This window comes from Callorhinus ursinus, unplaced genomic scaffold (genome assembly GCF_003265705.2).
Source record: "Callorhinus ursinus isolate GAN/ISIS: 27379988/994484 unplaced genomic scaffold, GSC_fseal_2.0 scaffold18, whole genome shotgun sequence".
Taxonomy (NCBI): Eukaryota; Metazoa; Chordata; class Mammalia; order Carnivora; family Otariidae; genus Callorhinus; species Callorhinus ursinus.
The window spans coordinates 20127310-20140353 of record NW_027397080.1 but is presented as its reverse complement, the minus strand read 5'-3'; the positions used below and the strand labels follow the sequence as shown (position 1 = coordinate 20140353).

Sequence of the window (13044 nt, the reverse complement as noted above, 5' to 3'; positions counted from 1 at the left end):
AAGAGCACCCAGCTGCTAAGTGGTGGAGCACGGATTTGGGCCTATGCCCTCGCTCTTCACCTGGCTCTCCTGTCTTCCGGTTTTCTCTCGGGGATGCTTCTGGGATGACCGTTTAAAGGTGGACAGGACCAGGCTCTGAAGGAGGAGCTTAAGTACAAATGGCGAGAGAGGGACAGGCCTGAGGGGGTGCGACGGTCAGCCCCTCCTCCCAGGGCCCGGGGTGCAGTGAGAGGCAGCTTGGCATCTGCCAGTGGGAGATGGACACCAGTTCATTCAATACTCATTGTCACCGACTTTGGGCTGGGCCCTGGGCTCGGTACTGGGAATCCTGTGATTAGCCAGACATGCCCAGAGGCCTCAGGGCCTTCACAGTCCAGGGGAAGCGACAGATCCAGACATAAACAGCCATGAGACCAGTTGTGACACAGTCACAGAAGGGCCAGCAAAGGTCCTTAGGGGCACCAAGGAGGGTGCCCTTGATCTGGGTATAAGTGAGGGGAAATCTTCATTCCAGGGACATTTGAGCTGAGCCTTGGAAGATGCTAGGAGTTTACCAGACAGACAAGGGTTGAGAGCAGTCATTCCAGACAGCAGGAACAGCACATGCAAAGGCCCTGGGGCAGGAGAAGGCAAGTGTGGAGGAGCAATATGAACAAAAGCAAGATTAGTAGGGAAGGAGTTGGAGAGGGAGACAGGGCCGGGTTGTGCTGGGCCTTCCACGCCTTTGGAGTCTGGATTCAATTTAAAGTACTATGGGAAGCCGTTGGAAGGTTCTGGAATGACATGATCTGACTCAGATTATGTTAAAGATCCCTATAGCTTACTGTGTGGAGAACAGACTAGAAGGGGGTCCTGGGGACACAGACCCTTTAGAGGGCTCTCACGGGACACCAAGTGAGAAATGATGGTGGCATGGTGTAGGGGCTGGCCGCAGAGATGGTGAGAAGCCCACAGATTCAGACGGGGTTTTGAAACTCAGGGGACCAGAGAAGTGTGAAGGACAACTCCCAATGGATGGTGGTGCCTTTTCCTGGGGCCAGTGTGGGTTTGTGCCATGGAGGTACAGGTGTGGTGCTTGCCAGGGGTGGAAAGGTATAGCCAGGAACAGACAAGAGGGTGTGCAGAGATAAAACGGAAATGGATGGACGGAGTCAGGAGGATGGCGGATCTAAGGATAGAAAGAAAAACGGGTTGATGGCAAGTGTCAGAGGAGACGGCTGTGCCGGGGGTAGGAGCAGTCTCGGTCCCCAGCCTCTCAGGCTTCCATCACGGAGGGACAGCCAGAATGCGGGATGGATTTCTGACAAGTCCACAGCCGGCTCTTCCCTAACACTTCGGAATCCTCTCGGTGCCTGCCATTGATTTCTTTAATGAAGGCTGCAGATCTTCCCAGGTAGGGAAGTTAGGCAGCGAGCTCTGCGGTCCTGTGTGGGCCCCGCCCCCACCATCTTTCCCCCTCCTCCTTTCCTTCTTTAGAAAGGGCTCTTTCTGGAGCGGGCTCTCCGTTTGGCCTTTCCCCCGCTCCACTGGGGATTTCCCAGCCTGCCCGGAGCCCGGAGCTAAAAACCACTTTGCTGGAAGGCTTCTGGATGCCGCTGACGAATGGTGTTGGCCAGACCCACGCTGGCTATTTCCATCGGCTCCAGCGTCCTGGGGGAGGTGGCCTCCTTTGGTAGCTGCCCAGAGCAGGTTCATTCTCCCTTTGGCTCCCCCAGCACTCCAGGAGGAGATTCATTTGTGGGGCCACCTATGCCCGATGGGCCCCTGTAGGCCTCATCGATTTGTGTTTATTCAACAGAAATTTCTACTTGGCAGAGCAGAGGGGAAAGAAGGCTGGGCGCAGTGGGGATGAGCTATGAAAATCCAGGCTTCATTGGTTGTTGTCCAGGGTACGTGGAGCAGTGTGGACAGTTGTCCAGTATGGACAAGGAGAGGTTTGTTCTGACACTCGCTCACTTTTGTATTCATTCATCCATTTCATGAACATCGGTGAAGGCTTACCCTGTCATGGTGTTGACAACGAGGGCAATAGCCAATATTTATTAAGTCCTTATGTGGAGACTATGCTAAAAGCCTTACCCATTTTTTCCCTGTTGAATCTCCACACCCACTCTGTGTGGCATATGGTGATGTTATCCCACTTTAAAGATGAGAAGACCGAGGCTCATAGGACTTAAGAAATGCACCCAGTGCTCACTGGCCGGTAGTCTCTGGGTAAGGATTCAAACTAAGGACTAGTGGATTTTTTTTTTAAGATTTTATTTATCTAAAAAAAAAAGATTTTATTTATCTATTTACTTATTTATTTAGAGAGCACGAGTGAGTGCAGGGGGGTGGAGAGGCAGAGGGAGAGGAAGAGAGAGAATCTCTAGCAGAGTCCACGCTGAGTGCAGAGCCCAATGTGGGGCTCGATCTCACAAACCTGAGATCTTGACCTGAGCTGAAATCAAGAGTCTGACGCTTCATCGACCGAGCCACCAGGTGCCCCAGGACTAGTGGATTTCATGCTAAATTTCTTTCCCTAACCCATCAATGCTTAGTCCTTATTCAGATACAGGTGCTTTAGCCACGGGGGAGGAGAGAAGGGGACTGATGTCTCTAGAGCAGTTCCTTTGTGCCAGACACCACTTGACCACAACAACCCTGAGAGGTTGGCGTTTATTGTTCCTTTTCTGAAGTAGAAAACAGGAGCCCAGGGGAGTGAAGGGTCTTTCCCAAGGTCACAATGTAAGTAAGGGGAAGAATCAGCATTTGAAATGACTTCCAATCCCCCGCTCTGTCCTGTTCCCTGCTTTAGAAGAGCGATCCACGAGGTTCGTTCCTCATTCTCCTGAGGCACCTATGCCACTGGCAGTTACCTCCCATCTCCATCCTATAATCAGGAACTTAAAACTTCCACCCTCTCTAAGTGGACACCCATCCACGCAGTCTGCAGACTCCATCCCCTTTTCAAACCCCAGCAGATTCCATGTTGGCTGGCGGCACCTAGAGGACAGTCTTGGTACTGCAACCTGCGTTCGTAGATTTTGTTTTTTGTTTTTTGTTTTTTGTTTTAATAGTCTACAATGTTCGTTCATTTGTTCCTGGCGGTAGTTAGTGAGCACCTACTGTGTGCTGAGTCTGCGGTCCCGGAGATGAATGAGACAAGGTCTCTGCCTTCGGGAAGCCTATAGTCCTTAGAGAAAACACATGCATATCAGAACAACAGGTGGGAGAGGAGACAATGGACCTGCAACTTTTTCTGGGACGTCTGGGAAGTTTCCCCAGCAAAGGTGGTACTTGTACTAAGTCTTGATGAACAGGCAGATGGAAAAAGGGTATTTCAGATAGGGGAAACAACACTTGCCAAGGCTCGGAGTGTCCGGGGAAGGTAAGGTTGCCAAATAAAATATAGGACACCAGTTACATTTAAATTTTTTTAAATAATTTTTTAGTGTAATTGTGTTTTAAATATTACATGGGAAAAACTTATACAAAAAAATTATTCATAGTTTATCTGAAATTCAGATTTAGCTGAGCATCCTGCATTTTTATTTGCTAAATCTGGCAGCCTTACCAAGAAAGGGAGGGGAGGCCTTTGGGTATAACTAGAGCCTGGAGGACACTGGGGATGTGGCAGGCAAAGCTGGCAAAGGGTGAGTCATGAAGGGTCTGGAAGGCCAAGCGGAGGAGTACAGCCTTTACCCTGTGGGTATTGGGGCAGGTCTCTGTGTGCAGGTCTCTGTGCTTAGTACAGGGGAATAAAACACAGCCACTCCCCTCAGGAGTTTACGGTCAAGGTTGTGCGATCGGCCTGTGCCCAGGATGAGGGGACATAGCAGAAACCCCCTCCTGTGGCATCCAGGCAAGTGCTCCAGGGCTCAGAGGAAGGGAGGCACATCTGGCTGAGAGGTCAAGCAGGCTTCCTAGTGGAGGAGGCAGATGAGCTGGCTCAAGAAAAGAGACTTCCTATGTACTGCTGCTCCCTGGGAGGTGTGAGGGGGTGGGAAGGAGGCACCCACAAGTCAGCCCCTTCTCTAGCCCCCCATATCCCAAGTTCTTTCTCACCTCCTTGCCTTCACACCTGGTGCTCCTTGCCAAACATGCCCTCCCTTTTTTTACCCGGGTGACTTCTGTATGTTCTTCAAAATTCCATTGCATAACCCCACTCTGCAGAGAGCGTTGCCTGACTTCACCTGATGGCCCCACTCAGACGAGGTCACATGCCCACAGCACACTGTTTCAGCGCTTTATTCATATTAATGCATTTATCCTCTAAACAACCCTCTGAAGTGGCTGTGACCATTATTATCCCCGTTTTACAGTTGATGAAAAGGAGGCAAAGAGAGGTTAAGAAACTTGCCCAAGGTCACAAAATAATAAGTAGAAGAGTCAGGACTTGAACCCAGGAAGTCAGGCTCCAATTTGTGATCTTAACCTCTAGGCTATGATGCCCGTAATGACATTGTACTCACCAAATTTGTTTCGAGGGAGTTTTCAAGGGCTCTGTGCACCACACATGCACGTGACCGGCATGCACAATCAGGTGTGCATTTTTCTGCACAGAGGTTCATAGCTTTCATCAGCTTCTCAGAGGCGTTCTCGATCTTCCTCCAAGGGCTGAAGTCTCCACACTATTTGTGTTTCTGAACTGAGCTCTCTGAATCCAGCGCCCGTGCCTGAGTCCCTCAGGGTCCCCAGGGCCTAGTGCAAAGAGGGTGTTTGGGGACGGTTTGGGGGGGTAGCTGACCGCTGTCTGCACGAGCATCATATAAACTGGCAGATGCCTGCATCCAACTCAGCCACAGCTCTGTTGCTGCTGCAGCAGCTCAGCTTTGTCTTGTCCCGTACTCCTTGGGTCACCCTGGGCAGTCCTCAGGTCAGAATTGGCATTCTGCAGCTCTCAAAGGAGGGAACATTAGGTCCTGGGTACTCAAGCCTTGGACATTAGAGGTAGCTCCATGTAGGAGCCTGGTTTTGAGTGCCAAAGCAGCCACAAGCTCAAACATGACCTTGAGCATCATTTTCCCCGTCTGGGCCTTAATTCTTGCCTCATTCAAGTGTACTGTGGCTGAACAGGGGTCCTTCCACGTAACCTACCAAGGCATGGGGCAGGGAGGAGGATGCAGAAGTGGGTAAGGTAGTCCCTCTTCCTGCTGTCTCCAAGAATTCACAGCCTAGACCTCAGGGTCTAGGCCACTCAGCATCTGTGCATTAATCAGCTATCACTGAGGATGATGCTGCAAAATAAACAGTCCCCAAAATACAATGGCTTCTAAGTGCCTATTTTCTTGCCCATTGGTTGGAGTCTGTGGGTCAACTGAGGTGGCCCTGTTTTCAGCCTAGGAGTTCTGTCAAGATCTGCCCTACACGTTTCTCATTCTGGAACCAGCTGTTACCCAGGTTCAGCCCCATCATGGCCTAAGGCAGGAGCACAAGAGGCCAAGCCAACTCAACAAGCACATGTAAAGCCTCCACTTGCATCCTGTCCTCTAGAATGTTCCAAGGACCAAAGCAAGACACATGGATAAATTCGGCATCCACAAGGCAGAGAAATATACTCCGCCTTCTTTTGTGGGAAGTCACATGCAAAAAGTATGGGTGTGTAATTCTGTTACAGGGAGGGAGTGAAGAATTGGGAACCACAGATGTTTCTCCTCGTGGCCAAACCCACCCTAAGTGGCAGGAGTGGGCTCTGGGCCCACTGTGGGCGACCACCTTGCTAATGGTCTTCTCTGTTCCTCGGCAGGAGCTCAGTGAGTACAACGCCACGGCCCTAAAAAGCCCCACCAACACGGTCACTGTGCAGGGCCTCAAAGCCGGCGCCATCTATGTCTTCCAGGTGCGGGCACGCACCGTGGCGGGCTACGGGCGTTACAGCGGCAAGATGTACTTCCAGACCATGACAGAAGGTGAGCAGCATCCAGAGGGCAAGAGGGGGCCATTGGCTCCGCAAACAGAATAAACTTAAAGGTCCCCGTTCCTTCAAAGTGCCTTTGTACAAATTAGAAAAGGCGCCCCGTCTTCTGGATGCCAACCCTCCCTGCTGGCCGGAAACAAGCCATCCACTGGCGTCCATGGCTGGACAGCACGTGGACTCCCCCATTGCCATCCCGTCAGCCAGGCAGCTTCCTCTCACGGGACTGTCAGGAGCTCAGCCCTAAGTTGCAGAGACACTCTGAGCAAGTCACTTCCCTCCCCTGGCTCCAATTGTTCTCATCTACAAAATGAAAGCATCATACTCAGTCTTTGAGAGCACATCTGTTGCACCCGTGCGCTATTCCAATGACTTGCAGCTGGATTGAGAATAATTCTGAAGTTCAGCAGGAAGAAGTGCTGGGATGGATTAGTGATGTCTGCCCTGGGAAGAGAAGGGGAGGCTGCAGCCCATGTGCGGCGTGGCTCCCAGTCCGGGACCCCATGGTCTCTAAGTACCTTCCTGCTCTAATAATCTCTGAGGACCAGCAGAGGTAGGAGCACGGGCTCTGACAGATGGAAATTACAGTGCTGACTCAGCCCTAACAGTGTGGCCCTGAGCAGCTCTGAGTCTCAGTTTTCCCATCTATAAATGAGGATGGTGACAACTATCTCATTAGCATCACCATCATTATCAAACTGGTGTAAAGATGGGGCTAAACGTATAGAACCTAGCACTAGGTCTCACACGTAGTTGGTGCTCACCGAATAGTAGTTAAGGGCAGAGTTGTCATTGCTGTGAGTCTAGTGGCCCTTTCACCAAGCAGCCCAGCTCCAGGGTAGCCTGACTTATGACCAGACTCCAGCGTCCCCTCTTAGCATCTGCTTTAACCACTGCTCATGGGCCTTGCTTGGCCTTTGCCTAGCTGAACATCTCAGAGGCTCCTAGACCCATGAATTCTCGTCTTACCACAAATACCCTCCCTAATGAATCCACCATCTCTGCTGGAACGCTAACGGCACCCCCTCTGTAAAGCCCCACCTCCTTGTGGCCAGCATTTTCACCTCTCTAGGCCCTCTTGCATGTTGGACGGATGTCATTAACCTGGAGTGTGGGGGACTGTCCCAAGATCCTTTCTTTATTAACTCAGCAAATGTGCGCTGGTGCTAAGGACCCAGAACTTACCCGGTCCCCGACTTCAACAAGCTCTTGTCTGGTCATGGAAGCAAATGAGAAGTCATAATAATAAAACTAAAAACAATGATGGTGTTGGTGGCATTGAAAATGTGCTGAGTGGTTGCGAAGAGCCGGGCCAAGGCTGAGTGCCTTTTATGCATTATGTCATTTAAGCCCGTACACAGATCTGGGTTCACATGCTGGCTTTGGCCACTTCCTAACTGTGTGACCCCAGGCTAGTCATGGCATCGCTAAACCTCAGTGTCCTCATCTGTACATGGGGTAAGCATAGGCACTGCATCACAGGAGGATTCTGAGAACCAAACAAGATACATAACATACTTAGCACAGTGACCAAAAAAATAAAACACTGAATAACAATAATACTTCATATTTACTGAGTGGTTACTATCTTGCCACCTGTCCTTCTAAGTGCTTATACAACCAGCCTCTGAGATAGGGACTATTCTCCCCACTTTACAGATGAGGAAACTAAGCTGCAGAGAAGCAAGTCACTTCACCAGAGATCACAGACAGGAAGGCACTGCCAGGGCTCAAGCCCAGGGAGTCTGGCCTCCGAGTCTGTGCTTACAGCTGCCTCTCTGTATGTCAGCTTCTTACTATGATTGATTTTCGTACCAACATTGAGGTATTATGCCCATTTTATAGATGAGAAACTAAGGGTCGGACAGTCCGCGGACTTGTCCAAGGTTACCTGTGAGTGTGTCCCGGCTTGTTCTCCATCTCGGCATGGGACAGGTGCTCTCCCAGAAGCAGGAACAGAGTCTGGGGATCCCAGGAGGCCTGGCAGGGTGGGGGGCGTCAGGACCCCCAGAGCCAGGCTGACAACACTGCACATGCTTTCTCCCCCAGCCGAGTACCAGACAAGCATCCAGGAGAAGCTGCCACTCATCATCGGCTCCTCGGCGGCCGGCCTAGTCTTCCTCATTGCTGTGGTTGTCATTGCCATTGTGTGCAACAGGTGGGTGGGTGTCCCCAGCCCCGTGCAGACCTGGCTGTCCATCTATTCAACCATTCCTGAACAGTGTCTGTGAGCCGAAGAGATAGTCCCATCATTCCCAGGGCCAGGGAGAGGCCTGGGCAGGCCTGGATACTCTCCCACTTACTTGGCCACCATTAGCTCCAGTCCATCCCTTTGGGCTAGAGTTGCCTTGACAAGCCCACTGTTCATGGAGGTGGCGCATAGAGACACTAAAACTTCAGCATGAAGGAATGCTCTTCTTCCTTAGATCAGACAGGGCCATAAGGTCAGATGGACAGAAGCCCTGGGATTTCTGGGGCCATGAGAGATGGCTTTGAAAAGGGCTTGGCTGGAGAGGGGATGGGGCAATGGTGAGCCTGGATTTGAGGTGGGAGAGGTGGGAAGGGATGGGGGGGAGGGTAGTGGCCAGGAAGGGTGAGGCTGCTGGGCCAGGGGAAGGCAGGGAGCCCTCTGGCAGGGGTGTGGTTTTGAGGGCCTGCCCTCCCTCTCCCTATCACCCACTGTGGCTCCCAGCTCCCTGGGGCTTCCAGGTGGCTCCAGCCCTTTGCTCTTGTTCCAGAAGACGGGGCTTTGAGCGTGCTGACTCGGAGTACACGGACAAGCTACAGCACTACACCAGTGGCCACAGTATGTATACCCCAGCAGGGCTGGCACCCCTGGGCCCTTTGCTTGTCAGTTCCCCGGCCACCTCTCCAGCCTCCTTCCACTGCCTCCCGTCTTGCTGCAGCCAGACTCAACGTCAAGCTGTTCCCTGAACAGGCCAAGCTCACTGTCCCCTCTTGGCCTCTGCACCTGCTGTCCTCTCTGCCTGGAGCATCGCTAGCCTTCTCTTTACCCACGTAACTCTGCCTCTCCCTCAGCCGCAGTGTATACAAACCGCTCTGAGCAGCCTCCCCTGACCCCCGCCCCACCCTGGCTTTAGGGCCCCGTCTGTGCTTGCACAGCGCCCCCTTACCTGACTGCATCGTGATGGCCGTGTCCCTGTCTCCCCAGCATTATGGTGGGAGCACCCAGAGACGTGAAAGTGACTCGGACACTCACCTGTGCCCCCGAACACCAGCACGCTGCCCGGCACTTAGCCGACACTAGATTCCTATTTACACAATAAATCCATGAGTTGCATGAGATGCTGAGGTCCCCAGGCTGGGGCCCCTCACACCTGCCCTTCCTGCCTCCCCACTCTGCTCCAGTCACGCTAGCCTCCTGGCTGTTCCTGAAACCTGCCAGGCACACTCCAGTCTCAGGGCCTTTGCACTGGCTCTTCCTCCTGCCTGGGAGGCTCTTCCCTCAGGTCTGTCCATGCAGCTCACTCCCACAGCTCGTTCGTGTCTTTGCTCAACTAAAACACTCTCAGTGAGGCCACCCCCAACTGCCCTATCTGAATAGACGGTTCTATTGACCTTGCAGTTCTCAGCCCATCACCCTGTTCTACTTTGCCTTTTGCTGTAGCACTTTCATCTTCTAGCACGCCATGTGCTTTTCTCATTTACTACCTGTATTCCTTTTGTTCCCCCGCCCTCTCACCAGAATCTAAGTTCCTCAAGGGTGGGGATATGTGGTTTGCTTACTTGTGTATCCCCGGCTAGCTAAAGCAGGTGCCTGGCATACACAGCATGTCACAAAGACTGTGTGACACGTGAAGGGCTATGCCGATGGCCTCTCTTACCCAGCGGCATCTCAGAAGCCCCAGGGTACCCCACTGAGTACAGTTTGAGAAGCTACATCGGTCCCATCTGGAATTCCCTTTTGCCGAGAGAGTGGAAGAGAGGATGAAGGTTCTCCCTGCCCCCCTCCCCCCAGCCCGCCCCATGTTGGTTCTGCCAGGGTAAAATCGAGAGGAATCTATGCTCTGCTTTATGCCTCTGCTGGGCCCCTAGAGAGGGGCTGTCTGCTCTGGGTGTGCAGCGCCTGTGCCCCCAGTCCTGGCCCGGGATGGGATGGGGCAGTGGGGGAAGTGGAGGCACTGGGTGGGGGGCAGTGGCTACCAGAGGGGTCACCAAGGAGGAGCGACAGGGCCTGCCACCTCCCGGCTAGCGTGACTGGAGCAGAGTGGGGAAGCAGGAAGGGCAGGTGTGAGGGGCCCCAGCCTGCAGGTCCTTGTCAGCCATGGCGGGGCCTCGGTGTTTATTCTGAGTGGAATGGGGGACCTCTAGAAGGCTCTGAACCAAAGACTGACACAGTCTGAGTTACAGTTTTGATAGGACTTCTCTGGCTGCTGTGTGGAGAATGGAGTGAAGGGGCTGCCAGACACCAGGCAGGACAGAAGCAGGGAGATCTGTGAGGTGGCTGTTGGAATCATCCAGAGAAGATTCTGGATTCTGACATGTTCTGAAAGTACTCGATTTGCTGCAGGATCGGATGTGGCGTGTGCAAGAAAGAGCAGAGTCGAGGAGTTCTAGATATCAAGCCTCTGGGTTAACAGTCAATTTGAAGTAAATGTTCCTGAGCTTAAAAAATCATTTTAGACATAAATGTAAAAAATAATTAAACCATTAAAATTTCCAGAAGACAATTTAGCTAACTATTTCACTGACATTCTAAACCTAAAAGCAATGGAAGGCTCACAAGAAAAAGGCAGAACAATTTAACTACACCGAAATTAAAAATCACCCATACACTAAAAGTAAAAGTCATAAATTACATCGCCCCCTCCTATTCCCCAAGTAATGAAATCATGGTTATAGTTGGAGCCAACTGTACTGAGGGTGTTCTGTGTGCCCAGAACTGTTTTAATGCTTTACGTGCATTTGTTCATTTTATCCTTATAATTATCCTTGTAATATAATTGAGTACGAGGGAACTGAGGCCCAGAGAGGTCACACAGCAGCTCAGGGCCAGAGCTGAGGTCCACGCTCCTCACCAAGCCATGCTGTCCACATCCGACTAAGCTGGAACAAGGTGGGCTCACACGCTCTGTCACCTGGAGCCATGTGGGAGCATCACTATTGAACATGTGAGTCACTAACAAGGAAACAGGGGACAGCAGGGATTTATTTTTAAAACAGAGCCCAGGATTTGTTCATGGATCAACACATTCTAAAGCTCAAGCTCCTACTCCCTGCATCTAAGAAAGGGCCTTGGTTTTTTCAAAGCACTGCCAGCCCTGTGGTCCCACACCCACCAGCAACCCTGTGTGGCCAGGACAGAGGAGGAAGCTGAGGCCTGGAGTTGTGTGTGGCTGGCTTGAAGTCACCCTCACTGGCTCACGTGTCTCGTCGTTCAGCAGGCGCTGAGTGAGGACCACGGTCTATGGTACCTGGGTGTGGCCCAGAGGGACCAACCTGGTTTCTCATCCCTGCTCCACCGCTGGGCAGCTCTGCGACCTCGGGGAAGTCATCGAGCCTCTCTGAACCTTGGCATCTTTACATGGGAAGTAGCCAGAATGATGCTTCTTTCACAGAATTGTGAGGATTAAATGAATTAATGGAGGGCGCCTGGGTGGCTCAGTTGGTTAAGCGACTGCCTTCGGCTCAGGTCATGATCCTGGAGTCCCGGGATCAAGTCCCGCATCGGGCTCCCTGCTCAGCGGGGAGTCTGCTTCTCCCTCTGACCTTCCCCCCTCTTGTGCTCTCTCTCTCTCTCTCTCTCTCAAATAAATAAATAAAATCTTGAAAAAAAATCTTAAAAAAAATGAATTAATGGATATGAAAGTGCTTCCTAATAATATTTAATAATAGCCAACTCTTCTCTATAGCAGGTAACAATTATTCAGTGTTTTCTATTTGCCAACTACTATACTAAGCCCTTTAAAAAGATTCGCATTTGATCCTTGCAGTTAAGTACCTAGACCAGCACCTTGTAGGTGCTGTTTATGAGCTCCATTGTAGATATGGAAAAAAGTGAAGCACAGAGAGGTTAAGTAATTTGCCCAAGGGCACACAGCAGTATCAGTACTGTGGTTGATCCTCAATTCAAACTCATAAAGGAGCTTATTTATGATTATTAGTACTGGCAGATCCAGAATTCAAACCAGGTCTCTGAATGTGTGGTTCCTCCTGCCTCCCTCATCCTGAATTTCCCCTTTGGGTTCAGGACAGCAGGTCGCGGCCCTGACAGTCATAAGTCACCCAAACAACAGCCCAGTATTTTCTGAAGACTCTGACTCCAGAGATCCTCATCCAGCTTCAGTGCAGCAAATACCCGTCCTGGGAGCCGGGCCTTGAGCAAGGCTCGGCCGCAAGGAGCTCCCCTTCCATTTCGGGATACAGGATGGGGAAGCATCCAGAAGAAAACAGTAGCCTGGCAGTTGAAAGTGTAGACTCACAGCCACATGACCTGGATTCAAACCCCACATCTGCCACTTATCAGCTCTGTCCCCGTCCCCTTAGGCAGGTCATCTAACCTTTCTCATTCCGATGTCCTCATCCAAACAATGGGGATAATATTAGGTTGAGCCAAATGAAATTGCCCGTTTTGTAGGTCAGAAACAGTCAACTACTAACAATTTCATAAGGCTCAGGCTAATAATAGCATTTACCTGGTAGGGTTGTCAGGAGGGTTAATTGGATAGATACCTGTAAAGTACCTAGACCAGGGCCCGCTACCTGGCAAATCCACACTGAATTGTGAGCGGATTGTGTTATTAATGATGAGATGAAACCAGAGGGTCATAGAAGCAGGGGCAGCTCAGAGCCATACATTCAATAAGTGTTTATTAAGCATCTACTGAATACCACCTTCACATGTGTACTCCAGAGAAAACATTCTAGAGCAAGGGCTCGTAACTTGGGGTTCACAGACCCCGAGAGCTTCACAGGCCCGTGAACATTCCAAAATTATATGCCGAATCTGGGAGGGTGACACACAGGTGAATAATTTTCCAAGGAGCCGATTCATAGCTTCTGTCAGATTCTCAAAGGTATTCATGATCCCAAACAGGCAGAAAGAGAAAAAGAGGAAATTCCAGTAGGTAATGCTATTACTCTTTCAATAAGCATTTCGAGAGCACCCTCTGTGTGCCAGGGTCTGG

At 51.2% G+C, this 13044-nt stretch overlaps 1 protein-coding gene across 2 annotated transcripts in view; it reads left to right on the top strand.

The window, feature by feature from the left end:
• Positions 1 to 13044, top strand: part of EPHB2 (EPH receptor B2) — a 183609-nt gene that overhangs the window by 159341 nt on the left and 11224 nt on the right. Inside the window, exons 7-9 of one of the 2 annotated variants that reach the window (XM_025856573.2) lie at positions 5729 to 5891; positions 7946 to 8054; positions 8638 to 8702. In XM_025856573.2, the coding sequence (XP_025712358.2) occupies positions 5729 to 5891; positions 7946 to 8054; positions 8638 to 8702 (337 nt within the window). Of the gene's footprint in view, positions 1 to 5728; positions 5892 to 7945; positions 8055 to 8634; positions 8703 to 13044 lie in introns of both variants that reach the window. The other variant, XM_073903205.1, reaches the window with a different exon arrangement.